This window comes from Madurella fahalii (genome assembly GCF_045866475.1).
Source record: "Madurella fahalii IFM 68171 DNA, scaffold_6, whole genome shotgun sequence".
Taxonomy (NCBI): domain Eukaryota; kingdom Fungi; phylum Ascomycota; class Sordariomycetes; order Sordariales; genus Madurella; species Madurella fahalii.
This window is the reverse complement of record NW_027263976.1, coordinates 4,169,491-4,187,817: the sequence shown is the minus strand read 5'-3', so window position 1 is coordinate 4,187,817 and position 18,327 is coordinate 4,169,491. Positions and strand designations below refer to the sequence as shown.

The 18,327-nt window shown below is 56.3% G+C and overlaps 6 protein-coding genes across 6 annotated transcripts; 4 read left to right on the top strand and 2 right to left on the bottom strand.

Annotated features, from left to right (window-relative positions):
• Positions 1 to 1,067: 1,067 nt before the first annotated feature.
• On the top strand, positions 1,068 to 2,726 carry MFIFM68171_11262 (uncharacterized protein; the record flags this gene model as incomplete). The annotated part of the gene is made up of 2 exons (XM_071066681.1): positions 1,068 to 1,467; positions 1,534 to 2,726. 2 exons carry the CDS (start codon positions 1,068 to 1,070, stop codon positions 2,724 to 2,726), a joined length of 1,593 nt encoding a protein of 530 aa, XP_070922782.1.
• Positions 2,727 to 2,927: 201 nt separating this feature from the next.
• Positions 2,928 to 3,710, bottom strand: MFIFM68171_11261 (Oxidoreductase AflX; the record flags this gene model as incomplete). The annotated part of the gene is made up of 1 exon (XM_071066680.1): positions 2,928 to 3,710. One exon carries the CDS (start codon positions 3,708 to 3,710, stop codon positions 2,928 to 2,930), a length of 783 nt encoding a protein of 260 aa, XP_070922781.1.
• A 1,102-nt stretch (positions 3,711 to 4,812) lies between these two features.
• MFIFM68171_11260 (Epoxide hydrolase N-terminal domain-containing protein) lies at positions 4,813 to 6,158 on the top strand (the record flags this gene model as incomplete). The annotated part of the gene is made up of 2 exons (XM_071066679.1): positions 4,813 to 5,045; positions 5,102 to 6,158. 2 exons carry the CDS (start codon positions 4,813 to 4,815, stop codon positions 6,156 to 6,158), a joined length of 1,290 nt encoding a protein of 429 aa, XP_070922780.1.
• A 2,779-nt stretch (positions 6,159 to 8,937) lies between these two features.
• Positions 8,938 to 11,858, top strand: MFIFM68171_11259 (uncharacterized protein; the record flags this gene model as incomplete). Its single annotated transcript, XM_071066678.1, has 3 exons — positions 8,938 to 10,460; positions 10,632 to 11,033; positions 11,096 to 11,858. The coding sequence occupies 3 exons, from the start codon at positions 8,938 to 8,940 to the stop codon at positions 11,856 to 11,858; spliced, it is 2,688 nt and encodes an 895-aa protein (XP_070922779.1).
• A 1,322-nt stretch (positions 11,859 to 13,180) lies between these two features.
• On the top strand, positions 13,181 to 14,740 carry MFIFM68171_11258 (uncharacterized protein; the record flags this gene model as incomplete). Its single annotated transcript, XM_071066677.1, has 1 exon — positions 13,181 to 14,740. One exon carries the CDS (start codon positions 13,181 to 13,183, stop codon positions 14,738 to 14,740), a length of 1,560 nt encoding a protein of 519 aa, XP_070922778.1.
• A 630-nt stretch (positions 14,741 to 15,370) lies between these two features.
• MFIFM68171_11257 (uncharacterized protein) lies at positions 15,371 to 16,267 on the bottom strand (the record flags this gene model as incomplete). The annotated part of the gene is made up of 1 exon (XM_071066676.1): positions 15,371 to 16,267. The coding sequence occupies one exon, from the start codon at positions 16,265 to 16,267 to the stop codon at positions 15,371 to 15,373; it is 897 nt and encodes a 298-aa protein (XP_070922777.1).
• Positions 16,268 to 18,327: the final 2,060 nt, after the last annotated feature.

Genomic DNA, 18,327 nt, shown 5'->3' with positions numbered 1-18,327 from the left:
CCAGAGGTACCGCGACTTCAAGTTCCCCTCAGATTACTACTTTCACTATTACTAGCAGCGAGTACTAGTACTTGGTACTAGTAGCAGTACGCCTCCTAGTTATAACACAATGCTGTGAACAAGAAGCTCGCTAAGTACCAGTACCAGCAGTAAAAACGTCAGTCAAAATACAGGATAGTAAGTGCCTCAGTTGCTGAACACAGTTTTGCATCTGGAACGGCGGTTTCCCGCGTTACCCCTGCTTGTTTCCACTTCCCTTCTTGCTTTCTACTCATTATCTTCGTGCCCTCTTGGCCATTCGCTTTCGTACGGCAAGGAAGTTTGATATTCAGGGAGAAATTAAACTAGCGTGATGCAGTCTATGTCTCGGAGGTTCGAGTATGATTGGTAGCCAAAATCCCGTCAACAAACTTAGATGAACAACGATCGTGGCTTCGAATCGTGTCCGCTGAAGGCCTCGGTGCCTCCTCTCGCCCACCAACACCGTATACACTAGGCCGCGTAACCTGGCCTCATTGGCCCGTGACGGGCTAGATGCGGTTTTGAAGAGCCACAGAGCTACGGCCGTGTGTCAACACAGGCTCTGACACGGCTGCTGTTCACGCATGACGGCCTAATTTCTCCGCTCAGGCCGCGCATGATGTGTACACAACAGCACTTTCGAGTATCGCTGGAAGGCTCACGCCTGCTTCCCAATCTGTGAACACCACCTTGTGAGGGCAAGTCACGTTCGCGGGAAGATAAGGGCGTACCGATTGGGGCTTGGCGATGGCTGAGTTGGCCCTGTCCGCCCGACCATCTTGCATAAGGCAAACCGCTGCGTCCAGTCGCAACAAACTCGGCCGGTTGGCCGCTAAAAGACGGGGCCCACCACAAGGCTGTCAAGGCAACTCTCAACAAATATACAAATGTGAACCGCATGCGCACCATGAAATGACACCCAGGGCTGGACTCCTGTAAGCACTTATACTCGATCCTATCCTTTGCTCCATTTGATCATTCATCTCGGTGACATGGATTAACCAGAGCTTGAATGAGAAGAACCAACATATTCCAGAACTGAAACAATGTCTTTCTCACGACAGCCATCTTGCCGACAGGCCAAGGCCCGTAAGGGGCCGTGTCCTCATCTCGTGAACGGCAGGCAATGCCACAGCACGAGCTGTAAGCAAAATTCCTACCACGACGCCCACCAGATCTCGTGGTGGAAACAGAATGCGGGAAAAAGCCGATGCCAAAAAGGGCCAAATTGCACACACCTCCAGACACGCACCTGCCTATGGACCCATCCGCCTGAAGAGCAAGCGCAGCTGGCCCTGCTCAAGGAGCTTATGACCTATGGCCTCCGCTACAAGGGGCATCTGAACCTACGGTCCCTGAAGCCCAGCCAAGCCTTCGTCGGTATTACGGACCATCAGGACCTTGCAAGCTTCAACAAAGTGTCCGGGACTGAAATTGCCGTCCCAGGTTCGTCTCTTTCCTGAGCCCGCGAACGTGATAAAGAGAGATGATTGACATGGCGGCCTGTAACAGGCAGCCCACCTCGCTTCACACCTTTGTCACAAACCCTCGATGTAGAGTGTGATGCAACCAACAAGTCTCTCTGTTTCAACTTCCCCCGGTACACGCACCCCTTTGAACCCTTGCTTCGATCCATCGAGATCATGGCACCGAATGTGGACATATTCGAGTCTGCCGAGGTCGTTAGCAACGCGAGCAATCTACGAAAACTCTTCCACATCTTGTCCCACAAGACGATGAGGGCGGAGCGGTACGATATTGAAATGAGGGGGAACACAATGTTGCTGTCGAGGTGGAACGAGGATCCGTCCCTGAACGACAGCCTCGGGCACGGCGCGGGGTTCGAGAGGCAGACATGCCGTTATACGCCTGACGACGACGCCGTTTTGCACCGAAGCATGAGCCATCACCGGGTTGTGTCGTACCGTTTTGCCGGTTTGCGGTGCGTCGTCCAGTCCGAGGTCGACGCTTACTACTGCGACTGCGACCACTCGGATGAAAGTCCCGCTCCGATCCCTATCCCGTCCGGAAAGAAGGGACGCAGCACGTTATCACCGCTTGCGGCCCCTTTCACTCCGGCTTCCTCCCCTCCCACCAGCGCGCCAACCCGAAAGCATTCCGTCTCGGGTTCCCCGCCGAAGAGACCCGAGCTCGCATTTGCAAGCCTCACTCTCGACGACCCCGGAGACAGCCCGACTTTTGCCGCGGCCCAGCTTGACGTCTTGCGGAAGCCCCCAACACCTCCCCCGGATAGCTCATCGCCCGTCGTTGTCCACCGCTGCGGACGCGACGTGCCCTCGACTTGCTTGCTAGAAGTCAAGACACACAAGGCGGGGGGCAATCCCATGTTCACGCCCGAAGCCCAGCTGTACTTTAGCCGTCGGACGAAGCTCTACAATGCCCGGTACTACGACAAGGGGCGGTTTGTTCCCGGACCAGATCTTAAGGTGCAGGATAGGACGGGGGCCTTGAGGGTATGGGAACGGGAGGAGCAGGCGACGCTGAGGAAGCTCGGGGCGCTGCTGCGGTTGGTGAGGGAGAAGGCCAAGGAGATGGCGGGGCGGGGGATCGGGAGAGTGAGCTTGGTGTGTCAGAGTGTGGACGAGGAGGTGAAGGTGGAGTTGTACGAGAGGGGAGGGGGACCGAGTTTAGTGCCGGACGACTTTGGCCGGAGTTCTATTGGTATGATGAGCTGGAGATTGTAGGGGGAAATCAACGAACTGATGTAACTCAAATGATTAACGACTGGATTATGACGTATGAACGCCCATTTCGTTAGATTACTAATTATCAGGCCAAAGCGAGCCGAATCAACCCAAATAATACTACACGAACTTAGCATCCTCAAAAACAACTCCAAAACACCAGCGCTATCCCTACAACCAAACCACCCTTTCCTCCCCGCCTCAATAAGTAACCGTCGCCACCTTCCTCACCCACTTCCCGCCCCCCTCCTCGTCACGGATCACGTTCTCAAAAATCCACTTCCCCACGTCCTCCCGGCTGATGGTATACCCGATGGCCAGGCTCTCCACCACGCCGCGCACGGGGTCCTCCACGCCGACGCGGACCGCGCCCTCCGTCTCGGCGCCGGCGGTGTAGAAGCTGCCCCTGACGATGGTCCACGCCTCGTCCTTCCCGGCCCCCCTCACCAGCGCGTCCTCCAGCGCCTTCTTATCCCGGTGCGCCGCCCCGAGTAAGAGCTTGTACATGGGCACCATCAGCAGCGGCAGGTCCCGGGCGAGTTCGCTGATGCCCGTCGAGCTGACCGCCACGATGCGCGGCCCCGCGGCGGCGGCGAATGTGCTGGTGCTGCTGCTGGTGCCCCTCTCGGCCCGGCAGCGCTGCAGCGCCGTGAGGAGCGCCGCCATGCCGTTCTCGCACACGTGCGGGTCGTCCATGCCCTTGAGCGTGGGCCGCGCGCCGATCGAGAAGACGATGGTGTCGACGAGACGGGCCGGGTCGGCCGGGTGGACGAGGCACCGCGCGAGGACCTCGGCGTCGTGGGCGTTGCCCTGGATGATGTGGAGGTTGGGGGGCTGGGTGTTGTTGGGGAGCTTGGAGGTGAGGTTGGAGGGCGTCCGGCAGAGGGCGATGCAGGTGTGGTTGGCGGAGAGGCTGCGTCGCAGGGCCGAGAGGCCGCACCCGCCGGTTGCGCCGAGGAAGAGGATGGCTTTGGGGGCGGACATGGTGTTCGGTGCAGAGCTGCGTATCACAAAGCGAAATGGTGTTCAAATTGGTGTTAGTCGGATGCTAGTGATGATGGAAGGGCCCTCTGACACGGGCTCCCCTCGGGAGTCAGCCTTTTTAATACTCATCGTGGACGCGTAACTGCGCCGGCCGCAGCATACGGTGGTGACGACACCCGGAGGAACACCTGAAGGAAAAGTCTGCGGCGCTATCCCGAACCGTCTCCCGGCCGGAATGGAGTGTGGCTTTCTGGCGCCGGCCTCGGGTCGCGAGCCGGCCGTCTCCCAAGAGTTCCTCCGGTTCTCCACTGTGGCTTTTTCCGGCGCTTCTCATTGGACGCCATTGTTCCTCCGCAGCCCGAGCTAGCAGCCACCTGCTGCACTTGTACCCTAACCCTGGCTCTACAGTGTAGAAGTCACTGAGTTCATCCGTTCCCCACTGTAAATCGAATCCCATGATGCGCCACGAATCCTCTGCTCTGCTGTGGGAGCGTTTCAGGAGACGTAGGCATTAATCGAAGATGACCGGCTCGGACTCCATTGAATGAAGCAAATCCGAGCGCCTTCTAATAGGGAGACACCTTTGTTGGTATTACGAATTACCACACATAATCATGGAGGGCTGATAGGTAAGGTAAGGTAGGTAAGGTAAGGGAATTAATTAACCTAGCGTAGTATACCGCAGCGTATTTACATGGGGGTGGGTTGCTGATGTACTTTGAGTAAGCCGTTGTACAGTTCAAGGTAAGGTAAAGTATTTGCTTCTCAGTGTCAAGGGTTGTACGACCATTGACCTCGGTATACGGCAAGACTCCTTTCTTGGCGTTCATGTGGTAATTGTCGAGGAGGGGTTGAACACCGCAGCATGAGAGGGCATGTCCATGCACGCTTTGATAGGCGAATTCGGACAGTGATTCTACATCCTCCACAACATAAATGACTCACCGCGGGGATGACGTCTGCATTGTAAATTGAGTCGCCGGGCTACGGACTTCCAACATTGTTCATCTATTTTGCGGCCAGACGATAGCCTCAACACTCCACCCCTCGTTCAACCCCGACGTTCTCTTAACCATCTCTACATCCATTTAGCTCCTTAATAATGGACTTGAGCAAATTTGGCATCCTTCCTGGCACCGCCCGGAAGGATATTGTATCACCATTTACGGTCAACATCCCAGATGCCGAGATCGAGCGGTTGAAGACGCTCATTACCCATTCGAAAGTCCCAAGTGCATGCTACGAGAACGCGCTCCCCGACGGCAGTCGCAAGCTGGGCCTCCGCCGCGCGTGGCTGGTCGAAGCACAACGTGTCTGGGAGACCGAGTTTAACTGGTAACTAGAGCAGTCCGCGCTGCCCAGGTTCCTGGCCGCCTCGCTGACTGTCCCAGGCGATCTCGCGAGGGACAGATCAACGCTCTCCCCAACTTCACAGCCCCCGTTCCCCTCCCCAACACCAGCCATGAAATCAACATCCACTTCCTCGCCCTCTTCTCCTCCAACCCCTCCGCCACCCCCGTCCTCCTCATGCACGGATGGCCCGGCTCCCCGCTCGAGTTCCTCCCGCTTCTCAAACATATTTTGTCAACATACCCAGACCCGTCCTCCCTCCCTTACCACTTGATCGTCCCGTCCCTGCCCGGCTTCGCTTTCTCGGACGCGTTCCCGGGCGATCAGCACTACGGCATGACCGATGTCGCGCACGCGATGGACCACCTCATGACGAGCGCGTTGGGGCTGAAGCAGTACGTCGTCCAGGGCGGGGATATAGGCTCCTACGTGGGGCGGATCATGACGGCCCGGTTCGATGGGTGCAAGGGGGCGTTGCTGAACTTCATCCCGCTGACGCCGCCGGAGGGGGCCGACGTTCTCAAGGACACGAACGAAACGGAGAAGAAGGGACTGCAGAGGACGGAGTGGTTCAGGTCGAATGCGATCGCGTACGCGATGATGCATTCCACGCGGCCGGCGACGGCGGGGCTCGTGTTGGGCTCGAGCCCCCTGGCGCTACTGGCGTGGGTGGCCGAGAAGTTTCTGGACTGGACGGATCCGAGGTCGTTCCTCGAGGACGGGGAGTTGGCCGATGGCGGGAAGTGCTCGAGGCGGCTGATGGACGAGGTTCTGGCCAGCGTCAGCCTGTACTGGCTCACTGGACGGGGCCACACATCTCTCTATGCCTACCGAGAATTGGTCCCGCCACCGGGTGAGTCATTTAAGGTCTTTTTCGGCCCAGAGTACCGCATACAGGAACCCAAGGTGCTGGGAATCTCCTATTTTCCGTTTGAGATTGCCCTTGTGCCGAGGAAGTGGGTTGAGGCGTCGGAGAACCTGGTGTTTTGGAGGGACCACTCGGTGGGCGGCCACTTTGCTGCACTGGAACAGCCGAGAGTATTACTTGAAGATTTGGAGGCCTTCGTGGCTGGGTTTGCTGCACAGAAGTGGTCTTGATGGGCGGTTACCGAAGCTACCACCCCCAATAGGAAAACCTGTTATCTACCATTCACTCCGCAGCGCTACTAGCAATGACGAAATGATTGTCATGACAACGTTTCTTATTCTTTATTCCATATATTACTCTCCAAGCACTGTGATACCATGCATGTTTATATTGCCAGTGACAGGAATGAACGTCAATGGTGGGGGTAATATCATGATAGGGGGAAGCTTGAAGCGCTGTAGTGGCATCTAACTACAACCCTTTAGCTGACTCGACTGTCTCGGACCTGAATACTGGCTGCGATAACGTATCCTTGGAGCTAACCGATGACTCGACTGTGCCGCTTGGATAAAATATTTTAGTTCCGTGTTTGGTTCTTGATGAGAATCATCCCTCGAGTGACTTCTCCCATGAGCCTTTCGAATGGTACTCACTGGTACATCAACGCTAACTTTGCTAATAACACCCCATGTCCAAAAGTTCATAGCTCAACGCCGAAACTTCCAGTCAGACTCTGATTCATGCGTTCCAAGTTACCGGGAGCGGTTTGCGTCGTAACCTCGAACCGGCCGTACGGATACTACTACGTTTACGGGAGGCTGAAATGGCGGTCTACTGAGCCGACCGGTGTACCGCGGATTGTGAATGCGAGGAGAAGGATCACGAGGCTGATAGAAGCATTAGCCCCGTGATGCTGACTGCAGATGGAGGCACAGCCGCCTAGCTGCGTCACTTATGGCCAGAAAACAAGTTGGAAGCTAGATAACTGAGCGCAGCCTGATTGAGGCTAACATCGGCATTGGTAAGTATGGCCAATGAACTGGGTCATCACAAGGTGACGGAATTGGAAGACTGTGCCAAAAACCTTACGTTGGGTTGTTATGCGCATGGATAACTCTCTCCTATTCCTTTCCTGGCAAAATTCCCGGTTAGTCCTAAGCTGAACTGGACTGGGCCCATGCAGGCCCTGCAAAAGACGCGGTCAACGCGCCACGTTCGTATTTAACATCCTTAGTGGAAGCGTAAACAATTGCTGGGCATGAGTTTTACAATCTGCGCTAACCCAGTAAAGCAGAGCCCCTCAAGACCCATGGACACCGTGAGTTGGACCCAGGGACTCTTCAACATGTCGGTGGTTGGATCTTTTCAGCGTGACAGGCCGTACCTATAGAGAGGATTGTTAAGGCCGTAATTGACCCGAAATGACGACGCTGACATGTGAAGCACTCCGCTGTACCACGCGAGGTACAGAGACAAATTTGTCGTGTACAGTTTGTTAAGAACGAGCGTGGGTCTCGCGGCTCAGGTAGGTCGTCCGCGAACTCTAGCTCCACTCAGAGATTGAAGGTGTGTGCATGGATGTTAATCGTTGAGACCTTCCACGTTTTGCCCGAGTCCGTTGTTTCGAAGCTTGAAGCGTCTGCTTCGTTTATTACCACCGTTCTCCCAAACGAGGGATCCGCAGTATTGAGGATGATGGTGGTCGCCAAGTATTCTAACAACTGAAATTAATTTCGTGTCATAGACGTACAGCTGATAGGGACGCCTACGGTGTGCGACCACAGTTCCCTGGCACGCCCAATCCTGGCATTCCACGGCAGTGCCCCAGCCGTCTGCGAAGCCGGATTTTGTGGACAAGACGGACACTATCGTACCGTTCACAGTGACAGTCTGGTCGTACTGTTGTGTAGTGTCGTTGTATTTATCTGAACGGCGGGTAAGTCCCTACTCAATCGAGGATGCAGGCACCCGAGGGAAACTAACAATGCATGGTCATATGAGTGCCCGGCGAAGCTGGCAATTGTCGTCCGTAGAGTTGATACCCTGAACAGCATGTTAGCACTGAACGCCCAGTTCCAGCCTTGGCAGTTCGTCGACCGGCTCACTCTGTAGCGTGCTAGCCCAGATGCACCATTGTCCCATACTGGCACCACAGTTTCTGCGAATATGTCAATACATTCAAACATGCAACCACACTACACTGGACTCTCCACTCACGCTCCTGGATTCGAGAAGGAGACTGCGAGAGCCTGGATAAGATCCTTGCTTGTTGTACCCATTCCCGCCCAAAGTGCCAGTCTATCCTTCTGTGGACTCGGTACAGGGGGAAGCACCAAAGTTGTCATTGATTCTCGAATCCATGCGTCCCCTTTTATCGGACCAGTAGAGAAGTACGGTCCGAAACCAATTTTGTTCTGACAGTCGACCGTGTCTAGGAAGGCCAGAGCGGCCAAGACAATGTAAACGTACATGCTGAGCTGATTTATGAAGCACAACCTAGGCAAGTCGTCGAAGAGCGAGATACGTAGGGCGCTTCTACCCCTTTTTGAACTCGCCACATGTTGTGTTGCTGATACATTATTACCAGGAAATGGGTTAACCCGGCATGGACGGGCGCTGATCAACTGTGGTTTTTAGCCGGTAACTCATTGGAGGAAATTTCAAACCACCCCCGCCGAAGTGCGAGAGAGCACCGAGAATGCAGGGCATGGCGGAAATTCTCCGTCAGAGTAGGGTATATAGAGGTAGGCGGCTCGTGGGGTATAGTAGCGGGATTTTTCCGAGAGGGCGAGGTGTACTGCTAGGTCGCCGGCGTACCCGTATGATTTGTTCCTCGCAGGATTTGTATTGTGTTGCCAACTCCTGGTCAACCTTTCCGGCTGGGCGGTTCAATTTGTGCCTTTTCTTTGGTGGCTTAAAGCAGCCGCGGGTGAGTAGGGTAAGGCTGATTATATACACAAGACGCAGGCTCCCCTCTTCGCGCCGGACAAACGGATCCCAGCAACCACGATGATTCCGGCAACACGGCTCCTGCTCCTGGCACTCTCCATTCCTTGGTTAGCTGTCGGGCAAGATAATCTAGGAGTCGGAAACGGGCATGTTAACCGCAGCATCAAGAACTTTGATGTGCAAATACTACGCGATGCCCAGACACTCGCCTCGCTGAGACCAGCGGACAGCACGTTCGACTTCCTGCCCCTAGATTATCTCTCGCGGAGAGCTCGAAATGGGCAGTATCATTGGGGCGATCTGACTCTCCGCTACCGCGAGCTCAACACGATAGACTGGGTTGATGTCAACTCGGCAACGGCGCGCAAGCCGGTCACGTCATTGCAAACTGATGCTTTGTCGGCTGCGAATTTGGCACCGAGCTTGCCGACATCGTTACCCTTGAACATAACTAGAGAGTGGATCGACGTGGGTGGCGATCTAGGGTTACGATTCACTCTCACCAACAGCGGGAAGGTGGCCGTGGAGATTGGCAGTCTCGGCTTGCCAGCCGTATTCAACAGCATTCTTACCGGTCGAACCGCCGAGCAGATCCAACAGAAATGCTCCCTCGCCGACCCTTACGTCGGGATGCACGGAGGCTATATCCGTGTAGTGCCTGTCCGTGGTGTCGGCGCCGCCCTGGTCGTCACGCCACTCGGCGACACGCCTTTTGAGGCTTGGCGCAACCTTGCAGAGACAAGCTACTCTGACACGGGGTATGGCAGCCAGACATTCGAAGGCTATTACGAATGGCAGGTGTTCAGCAAGGCATGGGCGACGAAAGAGTGGGCTTCTAGTGAGCCTTGGAATCCGCCGACCTCACGAGTGCTACAACCGGGGCAGTCTTTTACGGCCGGCGTCCGGTTCTCATTGGTCAAAGGCGGCGTTCGACATATTGACAAGACTCTCCTAAGCACCGGCACCCCCGTCGTTGTCGGCGTGCCTGGTTACATTGTGCCTCGCGGTTCCGTGGCCCAGCTCTCAATCCGACTTCCTACGAATTTGTCGGTGACCTCGATGAGCGTGAACCCGCCTACAGCGCTGCAAGTGACTGATGCAGCCGACGGTTTATACCAAGTTGTCCCAGACGGCCGTGCATGGGGCCGAGCCAGACTCTCCATAGCATACTCAGACGGGCGGGTGCAGACAATCCACTATTGGGTCACAAAGCCGGCCAACGAGGCGGTAGCAGACCTCGGCCAATTTCTCACGACCAAACAATGGTACAACGACACATCCGACCCCTTCGGCCGAGCCCCTTCCGTCATGAGCTACGACTACGAGAGCCGATCTATCGTTACACAGGACAACCGCGTCTGGATCGCCGGGCTGAGCGATGAAGGCGGCGCTGGTTCCTTCCTCGCCGCGGCCATGAAACAAGCCGTACAACCCCATGCGGACGAGGTAGCCCGGCTCGAGCAATTCGTCGACGGTGTCCTCTGGGGTAAACTTCAGAACAACGACTTCACGGTACGCAAGAGTCTGTTTTTCTACCAGCCATCGTTGGTCCCGGGCTTCAGCTATAATCGTGCATTCGACTGGTACGTCATACGTGAGCTCTTTCCCACCCTTTTCGGTTGTTTTCGGAGCCAAGCGAAAACAAAAGAAAAAAAAAATGAAAAAAAAAAAGACTTTCGAGATAAATCGCTCCCTCGCGAACCCTATCCCAAAACCACCTTTAAGAGAAACGCATGGCTGATATTGTTGGGCAGGAACACTTGGATGTCATGGGACAGATCGCACGCATATGCTACGGACCGCGCCTATAACTATGTCCACGTAGCGGCGGCGTACTGGGCGCTGTATCGAGCGGGCCGCGCGTATCCGGACCTGCTGGCGCGGCGAACGTGGGAGTGGTATCTTGACCAGGCCTATGAGACTGTGATGAAGTGCATGACGGGAAACGTGGGTTATTCACACGAAGGGTTGATGGGCGAGACGGTCTTTGGCGAAATTCTGGCCGATCTCAAGCGCGAGGGGTGTGCTACCCAGGTGACTGCCTTTGAGGCAAGTATGCGCGCGCGAGCGCGGCGTTGGGATGCGGCGGCCGTACCGTTTGGGAGTGAGATGGCGTGGGATTCGACAGGACAGGAGGGAGTCTATTACTGGTCAAGGTAAATCATTCGTCCCCGGAGTCTGAATTCAATTGCTCTTGTTCCGCTTACAAATGTTCCAGATATTTCGGCTACAACGCAACAGCGACCAAAACACTCAATACGGTTCTCGGCTACGACCCAACGGTCCCTCACTGGGGGTGGAACGGAAATGCCCGCCGGTACTGGGATAACGTGTACGGAGGGAAACTCCGGCGCATCGAGCGGCAGATCCACCATTACGGATCTGCTCTAAACGCGCTTGTTCTTCTGTCAGCTTTCCGCAGCGACCCGAGCGACAGCTACCTCCTCCGAGTCGGCTACGGCGGCATGACGGGAGCCCTATCCAACATCAACCAAGAGGGATTCGCCTCGGCATCATTCCACTCGTGGCCGGACACGCTCCGATGGGATGGATACAGCGGCGACTACGGGCCTGGCTTTGTGGGGCTCGCTCTCGGGTCGGGAACCTATCTGGTCGAGGACGTTGAGGCGGATGGGCTGTTAGTCTACGGAGGCAATCTCACCACGACGGGTGGCGTAAGCACGGTCTACACGCAAGACGCTTTCCGCAGGAGGGCATTTGTGGGCCCGTTGGGGTTATTGGTGACTATTGACGCAGGTGTCATTTTGGACTTCACCTACCGTGCGGCCGATAGAGCCGTGTCCCTGACACTGTCGCAGCTGGAAAGAGGCCCCAAAGCAGCGTCATCAGTGGTATGGCTGGAGACAACGGCCGGTACGGGCAAGTTCACCGTCACTACACCGGGGTTGGCGCAGACACGGCTTGGATGGCAGGTTCCTTTAGATACGGTGCCGGTGACTATAGACATCGGGCCGGCTTAGATGATGGATTCTCGTCTTGCATTCGCCCTCCCTATCTGCCTGATGCACAACGGGTTATGGGTCGACGGGGATGATCCAGCGGTTGGCGCGTACAATCACGTGGCCGTATGCATGGGTGTTGGGAGGTGGGGCTAGGGAGAAGAGTTAGATTACTGTATCATTGTGGGCGTGTTTCGGTTTGGTTGTAATTAGGGGATGGCAAAGGTGTAGGAATGGGTATATTCGTTGATCAGGGGTCCCCAAGTGGTACTTGACGCGTAAGACAACAGCAAAAGGATCCATCACAATGCAGAACTTATAAATCTTATCTAAGAGGAACCAGGAATTACATAGACAATTCCCCAATTTACTGGACGATCCAACCTCGTACAATTTCGGCATTAGACAGGGAATCAAAGAGCGTTTAGTTCTTAGACCACACCCGGGCCACAACACTTGTGGTCGGGATCCATGATAATCCGGTTTTCGCAGCCGGCTGCAGACTTGGGCCGTACTCCTCGATCTACCAAGGGGTACTTCCATGTTAACTCGGGAGCGTGGAACGTGGTGGGTTTTGCCTCAGCAGCCGGGCAACTTTTGACGAGTCCTCAGTCCGGAACTGACTTATCAGTTGCGATGAAGCGGGCAGCTGATCACGTCATCCTTGGCGACGGGAATAGCGGGCCTGCCGTGGATGTGACTGGGGATGCATATAGGTAACTGTTGTATAAGTGATGACCGATAGCGGTTCCACGAACGCAGGCGCGCGCGCACACACCCACAGCCCCGGGTGTGACGGAGACGGTTGGCTCGCCAGCCCTGACAAAAGCGGAATAAGCTTGGTCAGGCTGGAAATTGCAAGTCTGGCACGCTTTTGCCAATCAGGACTGCTACCCGAGGAAATTAGCAATTTTGCGCACGGGGATTGTCGTGATAGCGTACGGTACCACGGCCGCGGGTCAAGATGTACACAGCGCATGACTAGGTACGAGGGTGAGATGGCGCAGACCACGCTGGTTTTCCTGGCCAAACTTCCCTGGACTTGTACGACGGCCCATCCCGCCTTGGGCCAAGCTTGACTTTTGGACGGCTCCCACCACCCCATTGTGCCGCAAACACGCAGGCCGCAAACAGTCTTGTCCGGTCTCTTTGGGCACATGTCCCAACCAGAGGAGGAGCCAGAAGCCGGGAGCCGCAGCGCGGCTGGAGTTGATGCCGATGTTTTCCTATAATAATACCGGGAGCGCCTGGAACGGAGCAATTGCAAGGCAATGCACTCACCCAGTAAAAGCTGTCTCAACTGCCGAGCTAGTACATCCCAATCCGGCCTCCCCAAAAAAAACATGTCTGTGCCATTTGCCTGGACCGCCCAAGACGCCGGTATCAAGACATGCATTAGGGACACGTCGCCTCCACTACCGTCTGACGGCGCCGTGCGGCTGACCAAGCCCTGCAGAAGCCGCGACTTCGGGCGCCTGCACATTCATGAGGAAATCCGCGTGGTGGAGCTGGATGCCGGGGGATCCGCGCGTGGCGACGGCGACTCGCTGGCCGCCTCATTGGAGCGCCGTGCGCCGGCGAGAGGCCGAGCCGAGAGGGCCCAGAATAATAAGGGCGAGAGTGAGGCGGGTGAGACTGTGTGCTGTCCGCGAGAGCTCCTTCACCGTGTGCTGGAACAAATGGTCATTATCGTCCCCTGCAAGAACGAGGAAGTCGAGGTCATCAAGCACGTTATTACGGCGATTCCAGCGTCTTGCCTAGTTATCCTGGCCTCTAACTGTGAGCGGAGGGTCCATGACCGATACGTGCAGCAGGTAGAAATGCTCAAGACTTTTGACGGTTCCCCGAGACAGATCCTGGCCGTCCACCAGAAGGACATTGGAGCGGCCGCTGCGTTCAAAGAGGCCGGAATGCCCGAGCTGGTCGACCCGGTCGATGGGACGATCCGCAACGGCAAGGGTGAGGGCATGCTCCTTGGAATTGCCATTGCAGCTGCGTTCTTTCCCGAGCGCCGCTACGTTGGCTTTATCGACGCTGACAACTTTTACCCTAATTCGGTAAACGAGTACTGCAGGGCTTTTGCCGCCGGGCTCGCCTTGTCTCAGCCTCCGGAGCTGGAACATACCATGGTCCGGCTCCGCTGGTCGTCGAAACCAAAGTTCCAGGGCGGCCAGCTCGTCTTTGTCCGCGAGGGCAGATGCTCGAGAATTGTCAATTCATGGCTCAATAAGCTGCTCGTGTCCGTGGGGGCGGAATGCAGCCGCATGGATACGGGCAGGGTGCCGACCAACAAAACCGGGGAAGGGGCCGGCCTGGTGTCGACCGGGAACGCGGGTGAGCATGCCATGACTATGGAGCTGGCGAGCAAGCTGAGGATGGCAGCCGGCTATGCCATCGAGCCGTTTCATTTTACCGACCTCCTGGAGCGGTCGGGACACTGCGTCTCTTCGGGGAAGCAGAACGGCGTGGCTTACGGCACACCCAGCCACAGGGGTAATATCAACGGTGCCAGAAAGACGCCACAGCCCCTCCAGAAACCCGTCCGAGTTCTTCAGATCCGGACGCTCAGCCCGCATTTCCACCGCGCGTCCGATAAAGCCCACATTCGCAGTATGTGGGCAGCCGGGCTCGGTGCTGTTTACCACCACTTGTCCCATCTGTCTCCCGGCGAGGCAACATCGGGCTCGGAGGCCATTAAAACGCTGCGCAAGGAAATGCACTCGTTCGCCGCCGAGCACGGAGGAATCGACCCTAGAACGGGAGAGCTGCCGCGGCCGACCGTCTATCCCGCCCTGGATGGCATCGACATGGAGCGGTTTCGGAGGGTCTTGGGAATGAGTGGGCTGGCGGGATCTCTCAAGTGCTTCGGGTTGGCCAGAAATGGCAATCGCATCCATCCATGATGTCGAACTTTCCACCACCAACATGTTTTGATTTTTGATTTTTGATTTTTTGATATTTTGTTCATCTTTTATTTTCCCTATCGTTTTATGCCTTAACTTCACAGCGTTCTACAGAGAAAGACCGTCGTCGCAAGACACACTTAGCAGGTTACCCCGGGTAGGGAGGACTATTACGGCAGAATTCTCTACTGGAGTCATAGACTAGCGAATGTCATTCACAACTCAATCAATCAACCTTCCTGAATGCCTATTGGGCCTCCAATTTAGCCACAACAGCATTTTGCTACTCGATGCGAAGCCAAGTGCTGAGGCAAAACCCCCCCCCCAAGCGGCCGGTTATGCGACCAGGGGTCGTCCGGGCTCCCTCGTACATCCTCAAATCGCGGGCGCCGCTCTGGGTGCAACACTCGTCTTGTGATAACGTCTATGGCGTTGAGGCAGTGTGATATGACGGTGGAATTGGTCTCTCGGGATGTTGGAGGCTTCGTTCATTGTTCAGGGTGGGGTGCGTTCACCGAGGCAACAAACAAGCACGACTCAGGGCGGCTGTGATTTGCGCGACCAAATCTGTAGATTGCATCTACACCACTAAATAGGTACAGGTACCCCAGGCGGCAGGCAACGCCCTCTTCAACCAGAATTGGCGCCTCTGGTAGCCGCAAACTGATGCACATATCTCAATTCGCCCTGTACGACCCTCAACTCGAACACGGCCGGCGCGCCGCCGAGGCTCCCATCCTTCGCAATCACGCTCACCGAACCGACCGAGGCATCAATAACGTACCTCCTCTCCGTGATACCCTCTCCGCCTTCCGGCGGTAGGCTCAGCCCTTCGACGCAGCTCTCCCCGCCGGCCGTGTACACGCTCCCCTCGAGCCTCGCGCAGGGTCGGCCCCAGGGGACCGCCACCACTCCGGCCCCCGCAGTGCCGTTCCCTCCCGCCCCGGCAGCGCCACCCGCGGTGCCCCCAAGCAGATCGAGGTACGCCGCAGCCACCCCCTCCAGGGACTCGCGCGTGTCCTGCGCGGCCCGGCTGATGGCGCCCCAGTCCTCGCCCTCGACGTGGGCCAGCGCGGCCGTGAAGTTGTCCATCTGCCAGTCCCCCTCCCCCACGTACACCACGTCCATCCTCTGCACCCGCGTCAGACGCGCGTCCGTGGTGCTCATGTTGAAGTGGATCTGCGCCCCCAGCAGCAGCTTCTCCGCCTCGTTCTCGGGCCGCGCGAGGATCAGCTTGGTGAAGCTTGCGCAGGCGTCCTGGTCGATGAGCGTGTGCGAGTGCTGCACGGTGAGCGGGCTGGACAGGAGGCTGCTGGACGAGTTGATGGTCAGGGGCTCGCCGTTTTGCGTGTATTGGAGGTCGGGCGAGGAGAAGATGGGGTCTGAGCGCGTGCCCGCGGCTTGGGATTCGATGAAGATGTCTGTGGCGCTGCGCAACGAGGCCCATTGACACCGGAGGGCCTGCGACCGGGCCGCCGGTGTCAGGAGAAGGGTGGAGAGGAGGGTGAGAAGATGAGGGCGAGGCATGGTAAGTAAGGTAGTACGAGATTGGCAGGTTTAAATGAAGTTTGGCTCGGTCGGTTTGATGTCGAGACTCGACTCCTGTCCAAGGTAACTTCAAGACGACCGCAGTACCAGAAAGGGGCTGGTTCAGGTAATCGGTGATGACTGCGCTAGAAGTGGTCGCACCCGCAGACCTGAGACCCAAACCCCCCATGATGAGCTAGCCGGTCGTAAAAATACCGTGCCGGCGCGAACGCGTTTCCGGGATAACACGTTGCGGTTCATTTGCCGTCATCTCGATTCAGGTACCTGATATTACTCTTGCCCTTCGCACCCCGCCCAGACAGTACCCGAGACACAGTCTCATGCAGTGTCCCTCCCGGAACCGAACGCCACGAGAGGACAAGATTATCCAGGGAATCAGAGCCATCTGATGGCGGTTTAGCCAGATTCCGGCTTTGGTGGGGGGGTAATTACCAACCATGGCCAGGGTTGTAGAGGGTTACGGGCTTCTGAGGTTCTAGAAGCTACCCGACGTGCCTGGTCAAAGCCCACATTTTCCTCTTTAGGAGGATGCACACGGGGGTGGGCGAGAAGTGTCAAGGACGCCGCTGGCCATTCACGATTACGCTGTGCAAACTGGGACACTCCCCTTTTCCCCCTCACCCCACTTGTTCCCCGCTGCAAGCCACCGGCAGTTCGCTGTTCACCCTGCATCCGATTATTAGTATGCCTAGGCGGTAACTGGCCAATCCAGTGCCATCCACTGCCGTCCACTGCCATTGGATTATTGACTGTTGAATGTCGGCCGCTGAAGAGAGCCAACAACACCACAGCCCAATAAGCCGGGCTATCTTAATTAGTCATAGCTGCCATCTCACGACGTAAACCTTTTTTTCTTCTCCTATTTTCCTTCCACCCCTTTTCCTTCCCAGTTGCATGGGACAATCGCTGAGCAGTTGTTGGTTCACCCACGTTATTTCTGGTCCGACGCAAAACGGTGCAACGCCGCAGACAACCCGGCGTGGACGGAGGGTGCTCGAGGCACACAGCCACATCATCGATTGGCGTACATGTCTCGGCCATCTCCTGCGGCCAGAACGGCGACCCAGGCTAGTGCCCTTGTTCCATGTCCGGATTGGAAGGGAAACATAGCTCAAATCTCATATCGGAGGCCTTGATGAAAACCGGGCAGAGACGCAGGGCGACGGGTCGAGTCAAAGCGATCAACCGACCAATTTGCAGATGCCCGCAGGAGGCACCAACGGTATGATTGAATAGGTACAGTACCAGGTTTCTACAGTTGAGGCAGCGCAACCTGTCTGACTACCTACCGTCCCAGTCCCGTCTCGGTGACTCCATCGAGCGGGCCTTGATGGGGAGCCACTGAGCCGGACAAGCCAGTCACAAGATTCATCACTTGGCGTCATCCCCAACTTGCATCGGTCACCTCCGAATGCCTTGCTCGAAAGGTTTCATAGATGGGGACACGGTATCAGAGAGCCCTGGCGCATGGCTCTCAGACATGGTGATGTTTCGACGCCCGCCTAAGGTAAGGAGTAAGGCAACCGAGTAATTAGAAAACAATCATTGTCTCGTTGTAAGTGACGATTGAATAGGATCCACGGGAAAGTAGCGGCCGGATAGGTCTCACAAGATCTCTATTTGTTAATTAGCACAACCACACCTAGGTTAGACCGATGTCGGTGAAGGCGGGTGATGAGTCCTTCACGGCGAGGTAAGGTAGGTAGGCAGGTTATGTGCATTGGGGCCAGGCGATTGGTCGAGCCAGAGTCCGGCACGTCATGGAGAAGCACTTTCAAGGTCAAGGGATAAGTAACAACATCAATCAATGACCAGGCAGTCTACCTGGTGGCTGCGCTGTGTAAGGTACCTTAGGTACCTTTAGGTAGGCAGGCGCCTTGGCTGCTACCTCTGCAATAGCACCGGCTCGTTGGGGCCATACGCAGCCGCCTGGAGCAGAATTACGGCAGGGGAAAACCAAGACTCCAACATGCAAGCCATGATTGTTTATTGGTAATGTTGGTTGGTGACCGGGGAAGACACCCAGGAGTCTGCCACTG